General features: G+C 38.2%; 1 protein-coding gene across 1 annotated transcript; it reads right to left on the bottom strand.

Annotated features, from left to right (window-relative positions):
• Positions 1–43: 43 nt before the first annotated feature.
• LOC116267346 (uncharacterized) lies at positions 44–19,421 on the bottom strand. Its single transcript, XM_031649034.2, has 9 exons — positions 19,200–19,421; positions 15,747–15,852; positions 8,075–8,256; positions 7,260–7,405; positions 4,212–4,303; positions 2,780–3,114; positions 1,489–1,558; positions 1,345–1,407; positions 44–500 (listed from the first exon to the last, which is right to left on the bottom strand). The coding sequence occupies exons 1-9, from the start codon at positions 19,361–19,363 to the stop codon at positions 312–314; spliced, it is 1,347 nt and encodes a 448-aa protein (XP_031504894.1). The 5' UTR covers positions 19,364–19,421; the 3' UTR covers positions 44–311.
• Positions 19,422–25,807: the final 6,386 nt, after the last annotated feature.

Below are 25,807 nucleotides of genomic sequence, written 5' to 3' on the forward strand. Positions count from 1 at the left end.
GCCGTTGTGGAGAACATGAGTATGGTAAGGTGTTATTCATCGCTAAAATAACAAAAGGGTGAATTGACCTTAAAATGCCATAAATAGTCGTCTACATAAGATATGTACAGGATTCAAAACTATCCGCTAATCATCCTTTCGTTTTTCAAAAATGTCAACCCACCCCTTCATGTGTCTCGGTCCAAAATGACGGATAAAACTACAAAAGATTAGAAGGATGTAGGGATAAAAGCCTTCATCTAAATGAGGCGCAAGCGATCGCCTGGATTGTTTACAGTAAAAAACCAGAACAGTCAGAGACATTTCACAAGCTAGGATATGAGAGCCATTTCTTTCGTGAATTCCTCATGATAACCAACATCAACAAGGCAGAGCCCTTGTGGTGGCGCTGGAGGCGCCGTTGCGCGTCTGCATGTGGCATTCATGAGTTTTAATAGTGCATCTTCCGGTGCACCAGCTGCCGCCTCCCTAAGAGAAGTGGCAACAAGAACTCTTACCATCTGCAAGATAGTCGATAAGAAATGATCAGCAAAACTATAGGAAAAAAAGAAAATGAACCGACAAGTAAAATGTCAAGACAACAGTTTAAACCATTACACAGCCTAGATGAACAAGCGGTAGAAGGGAAGCCATGAAAGAAGTTAAGATGACCACTATAGATTACTTTCCATTCTGCAGTGCAAGCTTTTTCATGGTATCGGTTATCTTAAAGCATGGTTGTTAGGTTTCACCCAGAGAGGCAGCAGGTCTGGGCACAGTGCGGATTTGCCCAAACAGATCAACAAAAAAATGCTTCTCTTCATTTTAATACTTCAGGGTAATTTTTCTTGTTTACATATTGGTGCCCCTTAACCGCTGCACCCAGTGTTTCCTTTCTTGGGGATAAGCCCATTAGGTGGTCTTGTGTGTCAAGGATTTCTAGTCAATCTGACATCAAAACACACATTAAGATGGATCAGATCACCACTACTGACGCAGCTGGTTTAGAGTCTGATAATTCGTTCTTTTCTGGATCCATTTTGACATCAGAACCAATAGTTCAGGCCCCCACGACCATAAAATATGTGTCACCCAAATGGCTGAAAGAAGCCAGCCATCCATCATTCGAGCTAAACGTGAGTGGATCTTGTGCTTGAGCTAAAAAATTTAGCAGTAATTAACAGAAGCAGCTTGTCCAAAAGAGATGCCCATCATTCATTAAGGGCATCTATTTCTAGTCCATTAGACATGTTGCATTCATACGCAAGGGTTGGAATATTCTTTCATAAAAGTACGCAACCTAGTTCATTAGATATGCAAGGACATTCATAAGCAAAGGTTAGGAACATTCTGCCATTAAAGTACCTTCCGCAAGAAACGGTTTGCAACCAGTTCCACGCACAGAACATTGGAGCCCTCTTTGTGAGCCTACAAAAATTTGCTGTCAGTTCACAGACACACACACACACACACATAAAAAAAGACAGAAGTTTCACAGAAATCTATAACCTCATCATGTGATGGTAGCTTGGCTTCTGTAGCTCGAGCATGGTAGACAAAACACTCCGTAGGTGGGCCCCTGAAAATAATTGTGGTCAGAAACTTGACCCATCTAAAGAACCCACACACACACACACACATACAGCGAGAAGGAAAGAGAGAGAGAGAGAGAGAGAGAGAGAGAGGGGTGGGGGTGGGGGTGGAGAGAGACACAAAGACAATAGATCATGACAACTGAAATTGTGGAATGTCAAAATATTTTTCAAATCTAACACTGTAGACGTATTCATTATGGTTTGTTTGTTGAGAATGAAAAGATGAACTAATGTTTTTCTTATAAAAAAGAATGTCTTTTCATGCTAAATTATTGATAATATTGTCTTTTCCTGCTAAATTATTGATAATATTTTTGGGCCATTGATCTTCAAACTCTACATATTTATGCTACTTTAGAAAACCAAGTTTTGTTTCTTAGGAAATCAATCACATTGATAATATGTACATGATTACTTTTGCTGAAAAAAAAAAACTACAACTAAAATAATCTAGTTATATTAAAGTATTACATTTGACCATCCATTTTATGAGTTGTCTGGTAGCTGACCAGCCATTAGTTAGTTTATTCAAAAATCCAACAGCAAGGAATATGTTTTCAGAATGTTCACAAATGTATGGTTCCAAAAAACAATGAGGATTTTCATGTATAAGTCAGATTTGTTTACCTGAGAAAAACCTAAGACTGTTGATACTACCCTCATAAAATCTGATCTACCCATCAGCTTTTGGTGAATCCCCTTGCAAATTTTATAGATTTGAAACACATCCTTATGGTTGGGTTTCTGAAAAAACTGCAGAAATCCAATGAAATCAATGGACAGCCGTCATAGGCTAGATATATGGACAGCCAATATATATACATATATAAATATATATGTATATATATTATAAAGAGAGAGAGAGAGAGAGAGAGGGTCAGATAAAGAAATTTAAACAGCTCCCAGGATTTTATTTTTTATTAAAAAACATGTCTAATGAATCCAAACATGTAAAAGTAAAACTACCAAAAGAGAGAAAAGAAAAATATTAATTAACATGCGGATAAAAAGATTATTATAATTTGGAAATATAATAGAAAAATTTCTTCAGCTTTTGGCGTTCTGAGAATTGAAAAGAGGTCACTTTCCCATGATAATGGTCTACAAGACATAAACTAAGAAACCAGAAAAGCCTGTATAAAAAGCAAATGTTGTGGTCTCCATAGTTTCATTGGAAACATCGGTGGGAAAGGTATAACACTTACGTGCTCCTTGATGCCTTAGTGTCACGTGCAAACATCTTATATGAAAGGACCTTCCCTTCAAGCTGTTGCAGCATTTGATTAACCTTGCTTATGCTAAAGACTTTTGGTTTACTTCCACAATAGAATGCTTTGACGTCTTCGACAGCCAGGGATCCAACCGTCTCACCTCCATCAAGGATTGAATTTTCCTGCAATTTCCTTGCGCCTCTCAAATAGGTAAGAACACTCACCTTTCCATTGTTATGGTCATTATCATACTTCCCATGGCTGAGCGGAAAGATATAGAAATAACGTCTCCACTTTGCAGAGAAATTAGGATGAAAAACTCGAGAGACCTACATTTAAGGAGCACAAAATTAACATTCTTCTTAAGAGAACAGAGTAGTCTTCATAAAAACCTATTATTACATATCAAGGGTGCTTAAGAGCTACTGAAAACATAAGACTGGTGATATAGTTTCACACATTCAATAAGATGTGCAACAGATACATATAATAGCCAAACTCTGAATAGAACTCCTGACATGCACAATTAGCAGATCCATTGTATGTGCGCATGTGTATGCACATGCAACAATTTTTACATATTATTGTGCACTAATTGCAAAACCACCATGTTTACTGAGTGGATATAAGGGGACATATGTACCTGTGAAAAAACAAGATGTTGCTATGTATGCCAATTTCAACGAACCATAATTGCAGAAAAGATTGTACTCTCATGGTGAAATAGATAAATTCCTTTGAGTGGGATGAGGAGGCATAAAACACCACAATAACTATCTCTTTTCATGCCCATGAAAATTCTATGTATAGCTTTCCAGCAGATAATTGTGTGCTAATGGAAGAAATATGGACTTATTTAGCAACTATATATCACTGAGAGTTGGAAAAGTGCCACCTTCAGTAACAGCAAATACATAAACAAAATTTGTGAGAACTTCAGTTGTTTATTAGGACTATTACAGAAAATAAGTAGCTTATGAAGGGTGAAACAGGAAGAAAGATCTTGGTTTTCTACATGTATGTGTGTGTGGGTGTGTGTGTGCATATATATATATTATCTTATATATATATAGCGAGAGAGAGAGAAAGTCAAACATGCATTCTGTTCAACAAATACAATTTGACAAAGCAACTTAAATTTGTTCTACATTTATGAGCTCCAAACATAAGAATTCTGCAAAATCAAAGCAACCATGAAACTGAATAAGTATGACATCAACAACCTAAAAGTGACATTATTTGATAAGTTGTTAATACGCTAACACGAACACCATGTTGAGCAAAAGAAAACAAACAAATATTACTTTATGGTTGTTTGTTGTTACCTATTAATCACTACGAGCAGGTCTTTTGGATGTTTGAGTATAGAGGCACAAAATAACGAAACAGAATATCATAAAGGTAGTATAGAAAAACGACACCTTACCTTAACAACAGATACAACTCTAAGCAACCCTGGAACCATAGAGTTAACTGCAGCTTCAATATCTTCCACTTTCACATCTGTCCTCCATGTATCTAGAAGTCACAACATCTGAGTAAGATATTCATTTTTAATTCAATTTATTATGCATCCAACAAATAATAAAATTGAAAGAGAAACCAATAATAAGGTTAATGTGTTGCACTTTAGCTCTGAATAGTGATGCCTTGAAATATTTAGCACTTGAATAAATGTCTTGCACGATGTGTTAACAATTCAAACAACTTCCAGGAAAACCAAAAAGAAAAAAAAAGAAGAAAGTCAATGGGTTCAAATATTTAGCACTTTAATCTAGGGACTAGTTGGCCGACCAGCAACTAGACCAACTAGTCACATCAATTAATTAGCTACTATGTTCACGGAGGCAATACCGTTACTGCACCTGAGGAATTGTTGACAATAAATTCATTTTCCAGGACGACAATCAAGACATTGTATTTCAGAAGACATGTTCATCACAGCCCAGAGATATCAAATTTGTAGAGTGTCATCAAGTACAATACAGTGCTCAGTGCTCACAAGTTTTGGGTCCAATGCATTGACAATGCATCTCTTTCAGAAAATGAGCGACTTCCAACAGATCAATAAGTATGAAAAAGAAGAGTTTTCACTAATAAGTATCATAAAATTATACCATGTTTGATTTCACAAACAGTTATTTTTTCAAACTACTGTGTTAAAAACAAGAGCTTAAGGAAATACAAAAAAGAAACGTGAAAAATCAAGATATTCTTCTAAGAAACTCCAAAAACGAAAACATTGCGTCTTCTTGCAATACTTTTTCAATTCGTAAAAGAACATTAATTGATGTGTCTTAAACTTTTCATCAATGTTCTGTAAGAAATTAGAAAACTCAATGTTATATGATATTTTCTATTAACTGTTTTGCATTTTCTAATTTCTTGAATTCCTGAGACTGTCCCAGAAAGACAAACTTTCCGATTAATACATGAGAAGCAATTCACCAACAAAAACTCAAGAACAATACCTGTGACAATAGACTCATAAGAAAGATTTACAACAATCTGATGAAAAAATTTGGACTGGAGAACTTGGGGCAGGAAAAATGCAAATCTGTCACGCATGTATGCCAGTTTCGGTCTTGCATCATTGTTCAGAAAGCTACAAATATACTAAGTTGTCAAAACCAGAAATTTGGAATAGGTCTGTTCAGGACCCTAAAAAGTCTAGTGGAAGACAAATCAGTCCAAGTTAACTAACCAAAATTTAAAAAAATATACATATGTATATAAAAAATAAATACTGAAAGATATGTGTGTGTGTGTGTGTGTGTGTGTATATATATATGAACCCCAGGCCCAGGCACATGCATGGATACTCTCTCTCTCTCTCTCTCTCTCTCTCTATATATATATATATATATATATATATATATATATATATATACATATCGACATGTGAAATGATGCACACAATGCACTGTCCCACACACAATGTGCTTGGGCCATCTAAATGAAGAAAATTGGACAGTTAGTTTTTTTTTTAAAAAAAAAAGAATAAATAAAGGAAAAGAGGGACAGAAGACTACACCAGGCGGAGTCCGTCGCCTCCCCCTAGCAGCATCAGGGGAGAGGTGATGGCCTCCTCCCACAAAAAAAATTGCATCACCTCAAATTTTTTTTAAGGGAGAGGTCGCTACCTCTCCCTTCTGTAAAACAAAAAGTAGAGAGAAGTTGTCACCTCCCACTCGATGCTGTAGGGGATGGCCCCATGAGATGTTGCTGGTCTTGGCAAGGGGTGTGAAGGGAGGAGATAGCCTCTCCCTCCTGTGGATCAAGGAACTAACAGCTACCTGGCCCATCTATCCCTGTCTTTTTTAAACAAACTTGTGGGGGACGATACACTATGCGTGTTGTTCCTCACATTTCATTCATTGACACAAATATCATTTTGGGGTTTTCACTGGCGAGATTTTTCTCAGGTATTTTCAGCAAAATTGTTTTTCTCGAAAATTTGTTGGAAAAATTGTGGCAAACTTTATAAAATTAAAAAAATTCTAAACATTAAGTAAAAATAAAATAAATGTGAACCTAATAAGAAGATATAAATAAAAGTAGATGAAAGTGATATAAAAAATGTTTAAATATTAATGATGATCAAAATAATGAAAAAATAATTTAGTTTAAGTTTAAAATTGAATCCATGATGATATCAATGTTGAAGAAGATAAAACAAAAAAATCGCAATAAAAACATGATAAATTTGTTTTCCACGTTTTTCTTCAAAATATCGCGATTTTTCCTTTTTGTGTTTTCATTCTTTCTATTAATATTGTGATTTTATAAAAAATATTGCAATATTTGTGACACTGATATATATATATATATATATATATATATATATATATATAGATAGATAGATAGATAGAGAGAGAGAGAGAGAGAGAGAGAGTTTGTGAATTTCTTTGGCCAAGGCATGGCCATAGAAATCTCACGACCCTCACACACACAGCACTATGCAATGTATAGGAATGTATGCCTGAGTTAAAGATGCCCGATGATTGTAGTCCAGCAGTTGTGGGTGAAGTGAATTCCTACTGGTACCAGGGATCCCTTAGGATCCACCGATCCTAGGTGAGGAGGAGAGAGAGAACAAGTGCTTTTCGCTCTCTTTCACCTACTTTTCCTCTTTCCCCCTCTTTTTGCCTTTTTGTTTTCCTTTCCACAACCATTCTCCCCTCCTGAGGATTGGTGGATGATAAGGAGAGGAGGAGACCTGAGAAAACAGCGGAAAAATGGTATGCACGTATATGTGTGGATGTGTGTGTGTGTGTGTGTATATATATATATATATGCTGGTTTGATAACATAGGTCAGTTAACAATTGACTTAACAGACCAGTCAGGGTTTTGACATTTAAAGAAATGTATGCAACTTAAAGAGCCAGATCATATGAAATTTCACAAAGAATACGCACAATTTCAATATAGGCAACTTAAAAACGAAACATGTAAAACTAAACATGACTGACAGAAGGAACAAACTTGCTGAAGAGCTGTCACCCCTTTGTCAGTACGTCCTGCAACTACAGCACAGCCTTGGACTGGTAAAGACTTGTCCTTTAGCTGCATTGCCTTTTTCTCGTCAACAAACCTCCCAAGAGCATCTTCAATTGACCTATAAAAGAAAAAAGGGAGAGAACTGACATGTAAAGAAAGAAACAGCAGATTATATTATATATATTTTCCACCAGTTTCCATGACACAAAGTATCTAACTAAATCTGTCCCACATATCACACAAAAAGCTAACAAATCATAAGACCTCACAAGTGAATACAAGATCAAGATAAAAGTTATGAGGCAACAAGAGATCAAAATACCCCATAGCAAGAAACCCTAGACTCAGCCAATTCCTTCTGAGCATCAATAAAAGTATTGATTCTGGTGGAGTAGGTCTACATATCATACCAAATGAAGAAAGCATTTTTATGAAAGACTGTCATTTACAGGGATGGGACGTGCTTTACATTTCATAAAATGCAGAACCACCTAAAAAGTTGAAGGATATAGTACACCTTTTCTATGAAATTCACTGTCACTCAAACAGCCGTTTATACAGAGGACCATTTCAAGAAGTGGTAAAAAGGACATAGTATAGAAAGAGCACATACTTGATGGTTTACAAGGTGTCAAGGACGCAACCAGGTAGAATTTCGGAGGAAACCCACAAAGTTACATCATTGTAAAATGCACGAAAAAAGGACTTTGATGCTAATGGCAAAAGGGACATCTTAAAAATTGCCTTTGAAAGAGTAGAAAGATGCTTAACAAACTTCAATGTTTACCCTTGAACAGTATTTAGGTTTGGCTGCTTCTGCCATCCATCGAAAGATGCTCCATGATAGGAAACCACTATCTTAAAAGTTGTTCTTGCCCAACGGCCAGTCCTGTCTTTGACATTCATGTTCATCATAGCAGCATTCTCACAAGTTTCAGGCATTAAATTAGGATTCCCATTTAACGGCCTCTGCATGAAAGGTAAAAGAGAAAACAGAAAAGGAGAAAATGAGAACCGAAACAAATGTACAGAACAGTGGGCAACTTGGGAATGGGCATGAATATACACAAAGAAAATAAACATGCACATAGATGTGGAAGGGACTGCTTTTATGGAATTTTGCAGTAAGTACAAAAATAAAAGGACAGAGAGGCATAAAGAAAAGGAGAAAATGTAATATCAAGCCTAGAACAAGTTTAAAAAAAAAAAATGACTAATATGCAATTCATGCAAGCATAAAGTAGTCTTTCAGCACATCAATATCTACCACCAAGATCATTTACTATGTAATCCTTATAAGCAGAAACCAATGTATAGCACATGGATGTCTTCCACCAACTGATGAACTAACCCAAATATCTTGAAACTGGAAAACTAACATGTGTATTCGCATATATCAGAACCAAATCTCTTTCAAAACCTTAACACTTAACAGAGCTCAGCTTACTGGATGAAGAGAGAATCTTCCTCCCTCAAACAACAAAAGTTCCACTTGTTTTCTTCATTCTCCATTTCCCTTTAAAGGAACACCAAACATAGCAAGAAGCATTGCTTTTAACAAAGAGTTCTGTTTTATATGTGTTACAGCCGGCAGCCTTAGAGAGAGAAAACGTAACTTCATTCACTAACCCTAATCTCCATAATAAAGAGATTAGGGTTGAAGAGAGATTTACAAAGACATCAATAGAAAATAGAGGAATGTTTAAAGAGACCTCCTAACTATTAAATATTGCAAAGAACCACCTAAAAACATAAACTCTTCTAATTCAACACTCACCCTCAAGCTGGAGCATACATATTAATCATGCTCAGCTTGTCACAACATCTAGAATAGTCACCAATAAGAAGAGCCTTAGTGAAGACATCTGTAGCTTGATCTTCTGATGATACATGAATGGTGGTTATGGTTCCTCCTTGAACGAGATCCCGAATGTAATGGCAGTCCACTTCAATATGTTTAGTTCTCTCATGGAAAACTGGTTTATTCACAATGTATGTGGCTGCACGATTGTCACAATACATCTTCATCGGAAGCGGAATCGACACACTTAGGCTAGATAACATGGATTTAGCCCAAGTCATTTTAGCGGCAGTTTGAGCCATAGCTCTGTATTCAGATTCTGCACTAGATCTTGACACCACACTTTGCTTTTTGCTTCTCCAGGATATAAGGTTGCCTCCCACAAATACACAGAATCCTGCGGTAGATTTCCTGTTTTCGACTGAGCCAGCATAGTCAGCATCACTATAGGCTTCCACTTCCAAGGTCTCGCCTTTGGTGAACAAAAGTCCTTTGCCAGGAGATGAATTCAGATATTTGACCACCATTAAAGCAGCATCCCAATGAACTTTCCTGGGTCTTTCCATAAATTGACTTAGTTTCCCCACTGCAAAACTAATGTCTGGATTGGTCACAGTAACATAGAGGAGCTTTCCAATAAGAGACCTGTATGATCGAGAATCGACTAATTCTGATTAGTCATCATAAAGATGTATGCGTGGATTCATAGGTAGATTGGCCGGTTTAGCTCCTAGCATCCTGGTGTCTTGCAATAAATCTAGAACATACTTTCGTTGAGAGAGAACTACACCTTCCCTGTTGCGAGCCACCTCTATTCCCAAGAAATATCGTAGTTGACCAAGATCTTTCGTCACAAAGTGTTTTTGAATGAACAACTTTGTATCAGAAATTTCTTGATCAGAGTCACCTGTCAAGATAATATCATCAACATAAACCACTAAAACGGTCATACCCCTGGAATTCTTCTTGATAAATAGAGAATGATCAAGAGAGGATCTCGCAAAGCCACATTTTGAGACTACCTTAGAGAACTTGTGAAACCAAGCATGAGGACTCTGCTTGAGTCCATAAATAGCTTTCTTCAGTTTGCACACTTTTCTACACTCCTCCTGTCGTTCAAACCCTGGTGGTTGTTGTATATAGACAATCTCATCGAGATCATCGTACAAAAAAGCATGTTTGACATCAAGCTGATACATGTGCCAGTCATGGTGTACAGCCATAGAGATGATAAGATGAATGGTCCCCAACAGAGCAATAGGAGAGAAAGTCTCGAAGAAATCAATCCCGTAAGTCTGCGTGTAGCCCTTAGCAACCAACCGAGCTTTGTATCTTTTCATAGAACCATCAGAATTATATTTCACTGTTAATACCCACTTGGAGCCAACAATGTCACAACCAAGAGGAGGATCAACAAGTTCCCAAGCGTCTCGCTGAACTAATGCATCTATCTCTTCTTGCATAGCTTGTCTCTATTGGGTATCTAATAAGGCCTGTTGGTGACAAGTAGGAACTGCATGGGCCGCTAGAGCTTGAATAAACTGTTGCATACTTTTACCAACACCGTCAGTAGAAACAAAATGAGATATAGGATGCAGAGTACATTGTCACTTGCCTTTACGAAGAGCAATAGTCCTGACAGAGATCAGATGAACTAGGTATACTCACTTCAGATGTACTTACCTCCTAAGAAGCGGTTGGGAAAGGATCATGAGAAGGATCCTGTCGACGTGTGTAGACCAGCGGAGGATCACGAAACTTGGACACTACAACGGGAGAATCCCCAGAAGGAGACTCGTAAGGGAATGACTCCAAAGGAATAGGAGGAATAGGTAGTGGGTAAGATGACAGCGGCATCTCAGTAGAGGTAGGTGGGGAACTATAATAGAACTATAATAAGGCTGAGAATCAAAGAACGTCACATCCGCACTGATATACTCCTTTTGAGTCAAGGGGTCAAAGCATTTGTAACCTTTATGATTTCTGGAGTAGTCAATAAAAATACACTTAATGGCTTGGGCACCCAATTTATCAGGTGTGGGTCCAAGTATGTGAATGAAGCATGTGCAAGCAAATACTTTGGGAGCTACTGGAAACAAGGATCGTTGTGGGTACACAAATTTAATGGGAACCTTGTTGTCAATAGAGGATGAGAGTAAACGGTTGGTCAAGTAACAGGCAATGAGGATGGCATCTCCCAAAAAATATGCAGGTAGATTAGTATGAAGCATTAGGGAGCGTGCCACATTTAAAAGTTGGCGATGTTTCCGCTCAGCTACTCCATTTTGTTGGGAGGTATGAAGACAAGTAAACTGAGGAGAAATGCCATTATCAGAATAAAATTTCATTAAGGTGGATGCCTTGAACTCAAGAGCATTATCAGTGCGAACGCTTTTAACAAGAATACCAAACTGGGTCTTTATTTCAATAATAAGGTTCTTGAGAGTACATATGACCTCAGACTTTTCTTTCAAAAGAAAAACCCAAGTGACTCGAGAATAATCATCAACAATGACGAAGAAATAACGAAATCTAGACCTACTAGCAACTCTACTAGGACCCCACACATCAACATGAAGAAGATCAAATAGTCCACAACTGGACGGACTAAGACTCGATGAATAACTGTTATGGGTGTGCTTGCCAAGTTGACATGCCTCACACTGGAACGACTCTGTAACTGATAGATGATGAAGTAGGTGACGGAGCTTGGAGACAGATGAATGACCAAGTCTGAGATGCCACTGAAAGGAGGAGGACAATGAAGAAGTCGAGACGGCTGCAATACCCACAGAATCAGACAGGAAGTAGATGTCTCCTTTCTTACAGCCTCCACCAATCGTCTTCCCAGTTTGCAAGTCCTGAAATGAACATACACCAGAGTCAAATGTAACACGACAATGTAAATCATTAATCAATTGTCCAACTGATAAAAGATTAGTGGGAAACTTAGGAGCATATAACACATTAGGAATTGTCATAGACTGAGAAATCTTAATATCTCCATAACCCATAATAGGAGACCATCTACCATCTGCAAGTCTCACATGACGTGTCTGAGGTAATGAGTGTAGCACGATAAACATAGAAGGCCTACTACAAAAGTATCTCGATGCTCCTGAATCAATAATCCAAGTAGTACATGTATCATGTGGAGCAGTATCAACGGACATAGCATTGTCTATCATAACTGTAGAAGCCGACGGTTGAGTAGATCTGTGTGCTAAGAACTCCTCATACTCTGACTTGTTGATATTCACAGTCACAGTCTCAAGATTGAAAGAAGGTAAAGACCCCTCTACTACTGATGAAGCTGCCTGGATAGATCCAATAGGAGACTGGAATGAATTCTTGCCCTGCTTAAATGTAACACCTTTTCCTAGAGGTATAGCGGAAGGACGACCAAGCTTATCCCAACATCTGTCTTCCAACTTAGGAGCATCTAACTTTACAGTAGAGCCATAAGAAAAGAGATTGCCTGTGTTCTTATGCTCATATTGTGTCTCTGTCTTGCCTTCAGCGGCCATAGTGCACGACTTAACAATGTGATCTTAATCTGATTGCACTATGATACAATCAAGAGTATAGCGTGCAACAATCAACTTGAAAAAACTTAGGCAACACACACACACATATATATATATATATATATATATATATATATATATATATATCTTTTCTTGCACCAAAAGCAGTCCTTAAAATAGAATTTCCGTGAACTTGCTGCTCAGTAAATCAGTCCACCAATCACAGCAATCAATAAATGAACAAGAATATACGAACTTCTTGTTCAAAACAGGCCACCAGGCTTCTACGTATCCACATATGCCTATAAAAAAAAACTTTGTTGTTCAAATCAGTCCACCAATCACAACAATCAATAAATGAACAGGAATATATGAACTTGCTGTTCAAAACAGTCCACTAGGCTTCTACGTATCTACAATAGCATATAAAAAAAACTTTGTTGTTTCAAATCAGTCCACCAGATTATAAAACAGACATTCAATCTGATAAAAAAATATACCCAATGTGCAGCTACTCCACTTGCAGCCACTTTTCCACAGTCATCAAAAATATGATAAGAATATGGTCCACGTGCATTTAATCTTCCACGAGCCCAGATCTGAACTGAATCCACATGCAGCTACGCTTCCCATGAGCTTAGATCTGAATAATAATGGAGTCCATGTGCTGCTATTCATCCACGAAGCTAGATCTGACTTACAACTTTCCACTGCAACTCCCACACAGTTGCTTACGCTCCACTACATCCATGTTGGGGACCTAATCACAAATACCTTTCACATGTGATTAGGTTCCCCTTTCATGCTGCTTCACTATCTTTCGATCAGCAGAGAGAAGATAGAAAGGAAGGATAGAGGAAGAGAAGAAGTGGGAAGAAATGGGAGAGGAAGAGGAGAAGGGGTCGCCGGAAAATCACGACAACCGCTGGCGGAGAAGGGTGGAGATCGCCGGCTCTAATACCATGTTACAGTCGGCAGCCTTAGAGAAAGAAAACGTAACTTCATTCACTAACCATAATCTCCATAATAAAGAGATTAGGGTTGAAGAGAGATTTACAAAGACATCAATAGAAAATAGAGGAATGTTTAAAGAGACCTCCTAACTATTAAATATTGCAAAGAACCACCTAGAAACATAAACTCTTCTAATTCAACAATATGCAGTGGAGTATTTCATTGAAAATAAACTATGGATGGGCGCCGGGCTGGGCCGTTGGCGGGGGCCCGGTACCTAGCCAGTAACGGGCCAGGGCCCGGGCCCGAAAAAACGGGCCCGATGGAGCCCAACCCAGGCCTGGTAATATTAAAAAATATATATTAAATTTTTTAATATAAATTGTATTTTAAATAATAAAATATATATTATTAAATTTAAAAATATTAAAAAAATTATTTTATAATTTAAAAATTATTCTTTTATTATAACCGGGCCAGTGCGGGCCGGATTCCCGAATATCGGGCCGGGCCCAGGCCCGAGTTTCGGGCCGACCCGATGCCCATCCGTAAAATAAACTCAGGGCCCTATTATGTGAAGTGAAGTAGGGTATCCGCGAGACAACTTGGAGAAGAGAAGCTTTGAATGCATAGTCATAAAAAAGGCTCTATAGTGGTCAAATTCAAAGACTAGCTTGCAGTCATCACAACTCACTCCCTGCTGAATGTCGAGCTCCAGAAGGGCATTAGTGTTCAGCTTCTTCAACTGGTGCACCACACCACCATTGGTTCTACTGCAGTACATTCTGATCTCTTCTGGATAGCAAGAGACAGATTTTTCTTCTCTGCCACTGCCAAAAAAAGAACTTATCTGACAAGCTAGAGATAGACCCATATCTTTATTTGTCTTGAAAATAAAAGATTCATCAAAAAATTGTCAAATTCATGGTGTAAACATTTTTTTTTAATTTACAATAGCTCTTAACTCTTGTGTATAAAATGGTATTCTTCCTTTGATTTGGGTGTCTAGATCCCAACTTAAGTTTCAAAATTTCAATGTGAAAGGGACTTTCTGCATATGGTTTTGCCTACAAATTCCACTGATCATTAATTAGCTTTGTTTCTGCAACTATTGACAAAGAGAATAGCAATCCACGACCTAGCAAAATTACAAGGTGAACACTGAACAGTTGGATATGAATAGAGACTCTACGAGGATATTTGATTCAGTTCCTGGAATACATGATCCAGGATAACCTCTTTCTCGAACATGTGTTCCAGGACCGCAGCATCTTTTGTTTGATATTTCACTATGACCTCCTTCATGATGGTCACATGAGACGTGTGCAGTAACTAGCAAATCTCTTTGAGCTGGTAGACTAGGACAACCTTCCCCTCTTCCTCTACTGCAGTGCCACAATGTTGATCATCTGAGTTATCTAGTGTGCTTCCACTACTCTCTGACTTCAATCTATCCTGACAAAGACAAAGATGAAAGTGGCGACAATGGTTCTGGTAAATGGGAAAACACCTAATCCTACTCGATTCCTCTTTAAATGCCCCAGAGGGCCAGAGATAAGTAATTCATGATCAGAGACCTTAGAACATGATTGTTTTCTGTCAAGGAGAAGGAAATTATGCGTCCTTTTGTTGTTCTGATCTGGTCTGAGGGAAGAAAGAATAAACTATCTACACCCAGAACTCTCTAGATCAAAACGACAGCGACAGGCAAGCCAAGAAGAATATGTGTCTATGTGTGTGTGGGAGAGAAAGAGAGGGAGGGAGCCATACAATTGCGAGAATACAAAGTTCAAGCAACCCTTATAATGCAAATCTGATTCAACAAGGGATTGATTTCACTATGTTTTTGTTAAAGTTCACTAATGATAATAAACAGATTGCTTCTTAAGGAGGTCAAACAGGTAAATTTGGCCTTGATGACGAGAAAAATTGTTAAGAAGAGAAAACTATAAAAAGGCCCATCTAGATACCAATGGAGGAATATGAAATTTTAAACAACTAAAGAATCAAACCATGCGTGCATGACATGTTACAAATATAAAATAAAATGCCAACTACTAGTTTAGCAAGAAGTTGCTTGAACAAGACATCTAAAAAATGGTTTAATGAAAGCAAATAACCACACAATTGAGCATACCAAATATGCAGTCTTCTAGAGCAAAATCAATTATACCCACCTGAACACCCAATATACTTGATAAGCATAGTTGTCCATCCACCAGTTGAGCATAGAATTTCACAACCTGATCCCAAGGTCTCCCATACATGAAGCAGTAAGCTTCCCTATCATGTTGAAAGATAAGATATTGAAGGAAAAAGTTGAGTACACAGTACTAAAAAACACAAGCTAAAGAGAGAACCAACAGAACTGCTATGCAAGATCCCAAAATGTTCATCAACATTGTGCCAATTACATATTAAATAAGATCATTTAGGGAAAAAATCTGCCGGCTTCTCTCTATTTTTGATTATTTGAAATTTGTATAGATTTTTTCTCTATGAGAACACCTCTTCAGTTCCAGAAGCAAACTGGACAAAAGATAGTATAAATGAAAAATGTCCCTGGCCGGATAATGCTAGAAGCAATCCAGCTAACTAAATATGGAAAGACATGGAAAGAACCAGGCCTGGAAATCGGGCCGGGCCAGGCCAGGCCGACCCGATAAATTTGTGTCGTTAAATACCTGGTTCTGGACCAGGCCGGGCCAGGTACCGTGCTGGGTGGAGGATGTCTGAGGCCCGAGCTGGCCCGTTTTAAACCGTTAAATGGGTCAGGCCGGGCCCGGTCGGGTCAGGCCATCATATACATGGTGATGTTGGAAAAGAGGAGCAGAAGATGGTGAAATAGGGGAAACGATTGGCGGTGGCTGACGTTCATCGGTGGGGTTATGACTGCTGGTGAACTGCGCCCTCTGGTGAAGATATTTGGGCTGGGAGATGAACCCCACGAGATGGCGAAACAAGGGCTGGACCAGAGTTCGAAGGGGAGCAGTGACGGTGAATGACAGATGAACAAGGGTGAATCAAGTACATGGGGGTGGTATTACAGCCAGTTAGACGCCTTAAGTTAAAGGCTATATCACCATATTCACACACCTTAAGTTAAAGGCTATGCATCATGGAGTCATGGACATTTACAAAAGTTTTGAGTTGCCAGTGTTGGACACTTAGAGACACAAACACGGCCATGACATGCATCCATCTGGGAGGCAGATTAACATGTCAAGATGCTCCATGACTTAAAGAGTCAGACCGACAACCCTGACTAGATTCATCATTGATGGTGCATGAAAGGCAGTAAAATAATTACAGAAAGCGGCTCAAAAATTTTAAGAATAACTTTTAGTGAAAAAGAAAACAAGGGGTTTCTACAAAATATACCTTTCTTCTTCTTGGTGTCATGTGTCTTTTTTGTACTTTTGGCATGATCGACCTCCACAGCCCCTCCCCCAGCCACCCCCCCCCCCCCCTTCCCCGCCTTTTTTCCCACTTTCTTTCTCTCTGGCATGGGACACTAATATCGGCATCAAGGAGTCCATTCATCTAGGGCATAGGGTATGATTCTCTTTTTGCCTTCTCTTTCTTTACTTTTCTCCTTTATTTTATGCAAAAGTGGGGGTAGGCCAAATATACAATATTCAATGATGTTATATATATATATATATATATATATATAGCTCATCATGTCTAAGACAATGTACCCATCTCCAACACCAATACCCATCATATCCGTGTTCATGCAATAAAGGTTAAAGAACAGTGGAAAGGATCAAATTTTGCAAAACTATCCATACATGAAGTCAAGACCATAGCATAAATAAGACTAGTTTCTGACCTGATTGCAGTAAAAATGATCCAGTCAAATAGAAACAGTCAGAGATGGAAAGAACCAACATACTGTTAAGGACAGTACAAACTAGGAAGGTATGGAATGTTGCAAAAGTATCCAGACATAAGTCCAAGATCACAGTGAAATAAAATAAGGCTTACAAACACTTCTAACTTCTACAGGAAAAGAGTGGCAAATAAACCAGGATATATTTAGTTCTTGCTAGTCAAACAAGAAGAAAAATATGCATTAGATTCAACAAAGAACTGAGGAAGAATGATAGACCACACATATATTTATTTTGGAAGAAATTCTTTCAACTTTATTAGTATAGAAGAAGAAAGTATAAGACAGAAACCTGAAGGTAGAAGCTTTATAAGCTCAAATGGATTCAAAAGTTCCAAAATTGACAACTAATGCCTAAAAGATCAACTGTTAGACACCTGCAATTAAGCTCCATAACGAAAAGGGTTCATAGAAGAGAATCATAACTGCTATTATCATGCATAGGAATACCAAGGGAAGATACTTTAAAAGATGCTCAATCAATACTTGTCAGAAGGGCTTAAAGTTCACAAAAAGCCTCTTTGGCAAGAGATTGATGTGTTGTTTCTCTGACAAAGAGGAAGATGTGGTATTTCCGTGGATCTAAAGACATGTTATCATTAGGAGAGAAAAGGACCATAACGTGGACGTTATCTCAGCATGTGTACCCCTTGTTCCAAGGTCATAGTTAAACAAGTTCGAGACACAGTCAACACTGTCACTTTAACTTTATCTATTTCAATTTTTAATTCATATTTACTTACAGTATTCTTCCCTTAGAATATGTCATCAACCATATTGAAATCAACGTCGTATTATTGCATGTAGCCAAAGATATTCATTGCCTTGTGTAGAAGGGCCTTTCAATACCTTAACAGCTAGTCACTCAGGACTTTACAATCGAGAAGAGTGTGTGCGTGTGTGTGTGTGAGAGAGAGAGAGAGTGTGTGTGTGTGTGTGTGAGAGAGAGAGAGTTTCTTAAACATCGAAATTCGTAACATCAGCTATTCAATCAGGACTTTAAAATCGATACGAGATCTGAACAGACGGTCAACTAAACTACATTAACGTGCTCCAATTTCTGTTTATAAGCACGGTTTCGTTTACGCAATATTCACAAATAATACGACCAAGCAGTCTTACCGAAAGCTATTCAAAACCGCGACATATGATAAAAGTAAGAAAAGTTTCCGAATGAACCAAACATTCAATCATCTTGCATCTGCTAATTTCGACTAAATTGGCATCCTTCAGCAAGTCCCGTACTTCAAATTTCTTCCAAGAATGAGATAACCCTCGCCAATCACAACTAACAAGAAACTCAAATGTAAACTGACTATAACAGCAAAAGAACTAGGAGACCATGTCCTCGTTCTCAGAATGCACTCAAGAGAAAAAAAAAAAAGGTAAAACTTCGATGAACAAGGAAATCAACGAAGCCTTTTGAATATCCAAGTCAGAATCACTTCCCAAAAAAAATAAAAAAAAAACGAAAGTCTATGCATCAAAATTACATCGTAAAAAAAAAGGCGACAACAACAACCAAATTCGCAAAATCCGATGAAACCAACCATCCAATCACGAAGTTAAAAATCGTACCACGGCGCTAATCGCACATGAAAGTAAAGACATCTACCAAACAAAAACGAAAGAGCAAATGACCAAGCTTCATGAACTAAAGATGTCAAATCAGTAAGATAATTTGACAATCCAAAAGAGGAAGGAACCGAAGGATGAAGATTCAAGAACACAGTACCTGGCCGTCCAGCGCATGGACTCAAGCCCGTCATTGTGATCATAATGAACATGGATCTTCTCGCCCGTTACTGGTTCCATTCTAGCGATTCTCTCTATAATTCGAGGAAGGATACACGTCCGGGTTATAAGCTTCGCGGCCGCGTCAAAGAGAATGGCGACCATGTCCACAATCTTTACCCCTTCCAGACATGCGGGTTTCGTTACTTCGTAGGACAGATTTGTCCAGGCTCATGGCGGGGTCATAAATGGACTAGTTTTAGATTTACCTCATTCGATTGGATTTGACGGTGAGTTGCGTCACGAAGTGGGGACGTTTGCTATAGAGCATTATGTCCTCGTTCCAAATTTATGCTTAGTTTTTTATGAATTCACCCTAATTTTTAGAAAAAAATCAAAGCGAATTAACATAATTTTTTTGGCTATCAAATACCCCGTATATTTAACAAAATGTATACAGCCTACTTTGTTAAATCTCTTTCTTTTTTCATGCACTTTAAATATTTTTTGCTGAATACCAACAAATATGAGCATTAGTGTGCCTGAGTTTGAGCAAAATGATGGGATGGTATAACCATGTAAGTTCAAAATCTCCTCTTGTCAGAGCAAGAGGTAAAACTGGCAATTGTTTTCAAGGAGATGCCATATAACAAGCAAAACATTGATGTTTAAGTTTTAGAGAGGAGTTTTAAAACTCACATACATTTGAAAGTGGGAGATCTATATGAGATGACCTGACCCGTTTCATGGATGTGAGGTTTGACCATGAAGAGCATCCTTATTATGCGAAGTATAGAAGAAGTACTTGTAACGTGGTTCAACTCTTGGGAGAGTCTACATCCACGACGGAAAGAATACTCTCTCAATCTCTCATCCATTTTCATGAGATAGAGAGGTTCCATTTAAAGAGATTTTCTTGTTTACATTTGGAACAAATTCATTATCAGTCAAGGTTACAATTGCCGATTTTGCAGGGATTGAGTTTCCCTTGTGCTGATCCTCTTGAGATTTATTTCTTTTGATGGTGGTCTCATCCTTATCTTGAGAAGTGCATCCTTGATTTGTACGCATGGTGCCCACAGTTTCATGTGTGATAGACATATCCTTAACACCCCCCTCATATTGAGCATGGAAGGCCGAATGCACAATTTGCTGCCAAGATCCTCAAATCCGACTATGGAGAGTGGCTTAGTAAACAGGTCAGCAATTTGATCTAGACTTGAAATATAGCGAACTTGCAAATGGCTTTTGGCAATGTGATCTCAGATGTAATGAACATCAACTTCGATATGTTTAGATAGATGAGGAAAGACATGATTGGCCAAGAGATAGATCACACTGACATTATCACAAAAGATAGTGGGCACTTGTTGAGAAGAGATTTTCAGGTCTTGAAGTAGGTATGTAAGAAAAAGAACTTAAATGGCAGCGGAGGCAAGAGCCCAATATTCAGCCTCACTGCTGGATCTGGCAATAGTTGCTCGCTTCTGAGCAGACCATGAGAAGAGAGTGGCCAAGGAAGACTACAAAACCCTTAGTAGATTTGCGATCATCAACATTACTAGCCCAATCGGCATCGGTATAAGCAGTCACATGTAAAGTGGTGGACGGGGGAAGGAGAAGACCATGTCCAAGAGTATGTTTGACATAGCGAAATATTCTTTTGACTGCAGCCCAATGCGAATCACGAGGAGCATGCATATATTGACAAACTTTATTCACTAGATAAGAGAGTTTAGGCCGAGTAATAGTGAGATATTGAAGTGCACCAACAACTTGATGATAAGGTGTAGGATCAAGCAGAGGGGTACCGTTAAGAGTTGAGAGAGTGTTGGACGTCATAAGGGTGGATACCGGCTTGACTCCGAGCATGTTATGGCGCATACATAGATCAACCATATACTTTTGTTGTGATAAAAACCGTCCATGAGAGGTATGATGAACCTCTATGCCAAAAAAATAATGTAAAGGGCCAAGATCTTTGAGAGGAAAGCGAGCAGCAAAGTAAGATCATCAAACATACATATGGAGCTCCCTGTGAATATAATGTCATTGACATAAACAAGTTGATAAATAAGAGAACCCTGTCTATCATAGACAAACATCAATATGTCAATCTTGGAGCTAGTGAACCCAAGATTCTGAAGGAACATATTAAGTTTGTGAAACTACAACCTGAGAGCTTGTTTGAGACCATAGATGGCCTTGCGAAGTTGACGAACATGATTAGGAAGTTGAGGGCCAACATAGCCTTTTGATTGAGTCATATCACAGCTTTAGACAAGTCCCCGTGTAAGAATGTGTTTTTGATGTCCACCTGCTTGATGGGCCAATAGTGCCTATTAGCAATAGTGAGCAAAAGGTGAATGGAAGTATACTTGGCAACTAGACTAAAGGTATCAAAATAGTTAAGGCCGGACTCCAAAGTGAAACCTCGAGCAACCAAACAAGCTTTGTGGTGCTCAATGGAGCCATCTAGTTTGCATTTGATTTTGTAAATCCATTTGGTATCGACAAGATTATATGCTTGAGAATGACAAACCAATGTCCATGTCTAATTTTGTAGTAAAGCTTGAAACTCTTGGTCCATAGTTTGACATCAAGTTGCATGTTTTCATAGCTTGGGAGAAACAAGTAGGTTCGATTTCTTGATGAAGGTGTGCCTCAAGAGCAAGAGGAATGGGGTGTAAGAAAGATGCATAGACTTTGGGTTTAAGAGAGCTGGTTTGGGACCTAGTGATCATGTGATGTGATGGAGAACTAGAGGAAGTCAGTGGTGGAATAGGGGTGGGAGGGGTGGTTCCATCTAGTTCAGGTGATGGTGAAGGTAGGGAATCGTTGGGGTGAGTGTGAGTATGAAGATTAGATGTATGTTGTGGTATAGGTAAGGAGGTCGGTGGTTGGGGAATTAACGCTGATGGTGAAGGAGAGATGGGTAAGGAAATGTGTACCTGGATGGTGGGTGTAGGAGGATCAAAAGAGGTGGAGGTCGAGGCTGCTTTAAATGGAAAGACTTATTCATCAAAACTCACATTTCGGTTCACCATGATTTTCTGATTTTGTCTATCTTAGCACAAGTAACATTTGTGTTGACTGTTGTTGTAGCCCAAGAAAATACATTTGGTGGAGCTAAATTGCAACTTGTGATCATTATAAGGCCTAACACATGGGAAGCATGCACATCCAAAAACCTTCATGAATTTGTAATCAGGTGGCCACCCAAATAAAAAGTGACAAGGTGAATGCATTTTTTCAGTAAGAGAAAACATTTTATTAATAAGGTATACTGTTGTAGTGAAAGCAAAATCCCAAAATTGTTGTGGGATACCAGCATGAGCAAGGAGTGTAAGCCCGGTTTCCACAAAATGCCTATGTTTTCGTTCAACACATACATTTTGTTCATGAGTATGTGGACAAGAAATTCTATGTTTGATTCCTTGGATTTTGAGTTAAGAGCTTAATGATTGATATTCCCCACCCCAATCACTTTGGAAAGACTTAATTCTACAATCGAACTTGTTTTCAGCTTGCTTCTTAAAAGTTTGAAAAACAGGCAACACGTAAGATTTATTTCTAATAATAAAGATCTAAGTGTACCGAGAAGATGCATCTACAAAGGTAACATAATAGTGATATCCATGTAATGAATCGATTGAGGCAGGTCCCCAAACATAAAAAAAATATTAATTCAAAAGGTGCTTCCTCTTTATTTTCAGATGAATTAAATGGTAAGGCATGACTTTGACTTTTCCTAACTGACATGCTTCACAAACTTTATTAGAATCTTGACGAAACACATGCAATCCAAACGTAGACAAAATATGACTAACTACTTCCATGGATGGATGTCCCAAATGATGATGTCAAGTATCTATAGTAGTTCTTTCTACTACTAGAGCCGTGGGTATACATGACGTCTTGTGTAGTTCCACTTGATAGAGACCACCTCTAGTTTTTCCTTGAAGAAAAACTTGCCCAGTCTTGCAATCCTTAACAAGACATTTGTCATAGTGAAACTCAAATATTGCATCATTATCTTTAGTAAACTGTGAAAGCAAGTTTTCTGAAATAAATGGTACATGTAAAATTTGATTCATAAAAAAAATCTGTATTGGAAGCCTTAAGACATGAATCTCCAATAGACGATATGAACAAACTTGTCCCGTTACCTATTTTAAGTTGATCATTGTCTTTGTAGTTTGAATTTATTAATAAGTTGCCCCAGAGTCTGGATACCCTTCACTATCTATCTCTTCAGAATCAACTATAGCAGCATTGACCTTTGGTGAATCTTCCTTGAGAAAATGATACTCTTTGCAATGCAGAGCACTGTGACCTGGTTGTCGGCACACTTGGCAATTGGTGTGGCAGTTTGCAACCATGTGACGTGGGTTGCCACATCTGTGACACACTACTGAATGGCTCGTTCCAGTTTGGCCATGACTTTGGTTTCTATTTCCACGACCTCGTTGGTTGAATGATCTGTTTGAGTTGGCACCGTTTGCTTATTAGCTGCCATATGCAATATTGGTAGTGGGGACTGTGTCTATTTGAGGTTCGTTTGCTTTGCATTGAGCTTCATGAATCAAGAGAAGACTAAGCAGTTCCTCTAGTTCAATCTGTTCAACTCTAGTGTTCAACGAAGTCCTCAAAGCCTCCATATTCATGAGTTGGTAAGCCGGCAATAAAGATACTAGATCATCATTCTTTACTGATTTAGATGCCAATGCCAACTGATGTGCAATGTCCTTATGAATTGAAGCTGAGTGCGAAGTCATTGTATCCGGGAACGAGAGTGGGCTGCGTACATACATCTCAAAGCACTCCATACTTCATGAGACGTTAAACCAAGAGTGTTTTGATTTGCCATGGTAGAGATAGAGGATAGTAGTAGCAATGTTTCAGCAGAATCAAGTTGTTTGCTTTGATACCTTGTAAAATTTTCAAGGTATAGAGGAAGTACTTGTAGGCAAGAAGTTTTAACATGGTTCAACTCTTGGGAGAGTATACATCCACGACGAAAAGAATACTCTCTCAATCCCTCATCCATTTTCATGAGATAGAGAGGTTTCATTTAAAGAGATTTTCTTGTTTACATTTGGAACAAATTCATTACCAGTCAAGGTTACAATTGTCGATTTTGTAGGGATTGAATTTCCCTTGTGCTCTTGAGATTTATTTCTTTTGATGGTGGTCTGATCCTTATCTTGCGAAGTGCTTCCTTGATTTGTACGCATGGTGCCCACAGTTTCATGTGTGATAGCCATTTCCTTAACATGAGTAATCAAAATCAAGCTTTAGAGCGGGCTTATCTCACTTAATCTCATTAGTATGGTGAGTCATGAAAATGTTAGCCAAAAGACACCTTCATGATGCATTCCCAAGTAAATGTGAATGTGAGTTCATTTTCAACATGATAATGAAATACGTCTAGCATGAGGGGAGTATGCATTTGGCCTTCGAGAAAAAAAACTAAGAGGAAAGTGATTACTATCAAATCTTCCCGCATCATGAAACTCTATGAGAAGCAAACAAATAAATAAATTTGCTTATCTTGAAAGGGATGTTTGAGTGCTAACTCAAGATTCCTCCTATAGAATAAAAGTGAAACACTTTCATTTTGAAAATGGTAGAATTTGGAGCGCTATATACCCATGTGGGCTTTTCGATATGATGAAATTTCATTTTTCATGAACCTCAAATAATCAATGTCGGTAAGCTTTTCTATTGTATGTCCTTGATTTGATACACTTGTTTTCTTGAAGGAATGTAATTTTCTTCATCCAAGGAAACCAAAATATTGGTCGAAGGTCGAAGGTTGGACTTTTAGAAAATTTTGAGTTATTCGGACTACAATGTCGGTTTCATGAGAAAAGAAATGAACCACTATTTTAGATTTCACAACTTGTTGCATCAAACCTTATACAGATGCATACAAACCTTTAGAGTGATGTGATTTTAATTTAGGGAATTGGGACCAAATGCATGTTCTTGATCCAACAAGTATATAACAGTAGTTGAGCGAGACGAGATAAATATTGCAAAGATGACTAGTTTGGATGATGACTCATTCCTTCCTCTAATAGCATGTTAACCTCGTCAACTAAAAAAAATAGTTGGAATACCCAAAATTGACACATTCTTGAAAGGTCATATATTCCTTCTTGGTTGGGTGAACCCATCATATATTTGATACTGCCAGACAATGTTTGAAAATAAGATAATTGTGTCTTCAATATTATTCAATCCCGTTTGGGGGAGACAATTAAGCTGCCCTATCTCGGTTCTCACTTTCAAGTCCTTGAAGTCTTTTCAATGCCTCTTCCTTACCGGCAATGCACACTAGATAGAGAGTAAGAAAGTTACCTTGCATTCTAAGTATCTTTGTCTCCTATAATGCCTCCTTGGTAGAAGTTAATGAAGCTTACCCTTTGGGTATAAATTCCACAGACAAGGAAGGCCTAATTTTTATGGCATGAAAGCTATCACTTCTAGAATGAAAGCCACCACCACCACCCACCCCAGGTTGGGTAGGCCAAGCTCTAGTATATTCTTTTGGACTAGTCTAGACTTCAAGTGCAGCTTTTATTATCAAGAGAAAGTGGTGGA

This window comes from Nymphaea colorata, chromosome 13 (assembly GCF_008831285.2).
Source record: "Nymphaea colorata isolate Beijing-Zhang1983 chromosome 13, ASM883128v2, whole genome shotgun sequence".
NCBI lineage: Eukaryota > Viridiplantae > Streptophyta > Magnoliopsida > Nymphaeales > Nymphaeaceae > Nymphaea > Nymphaea colorata.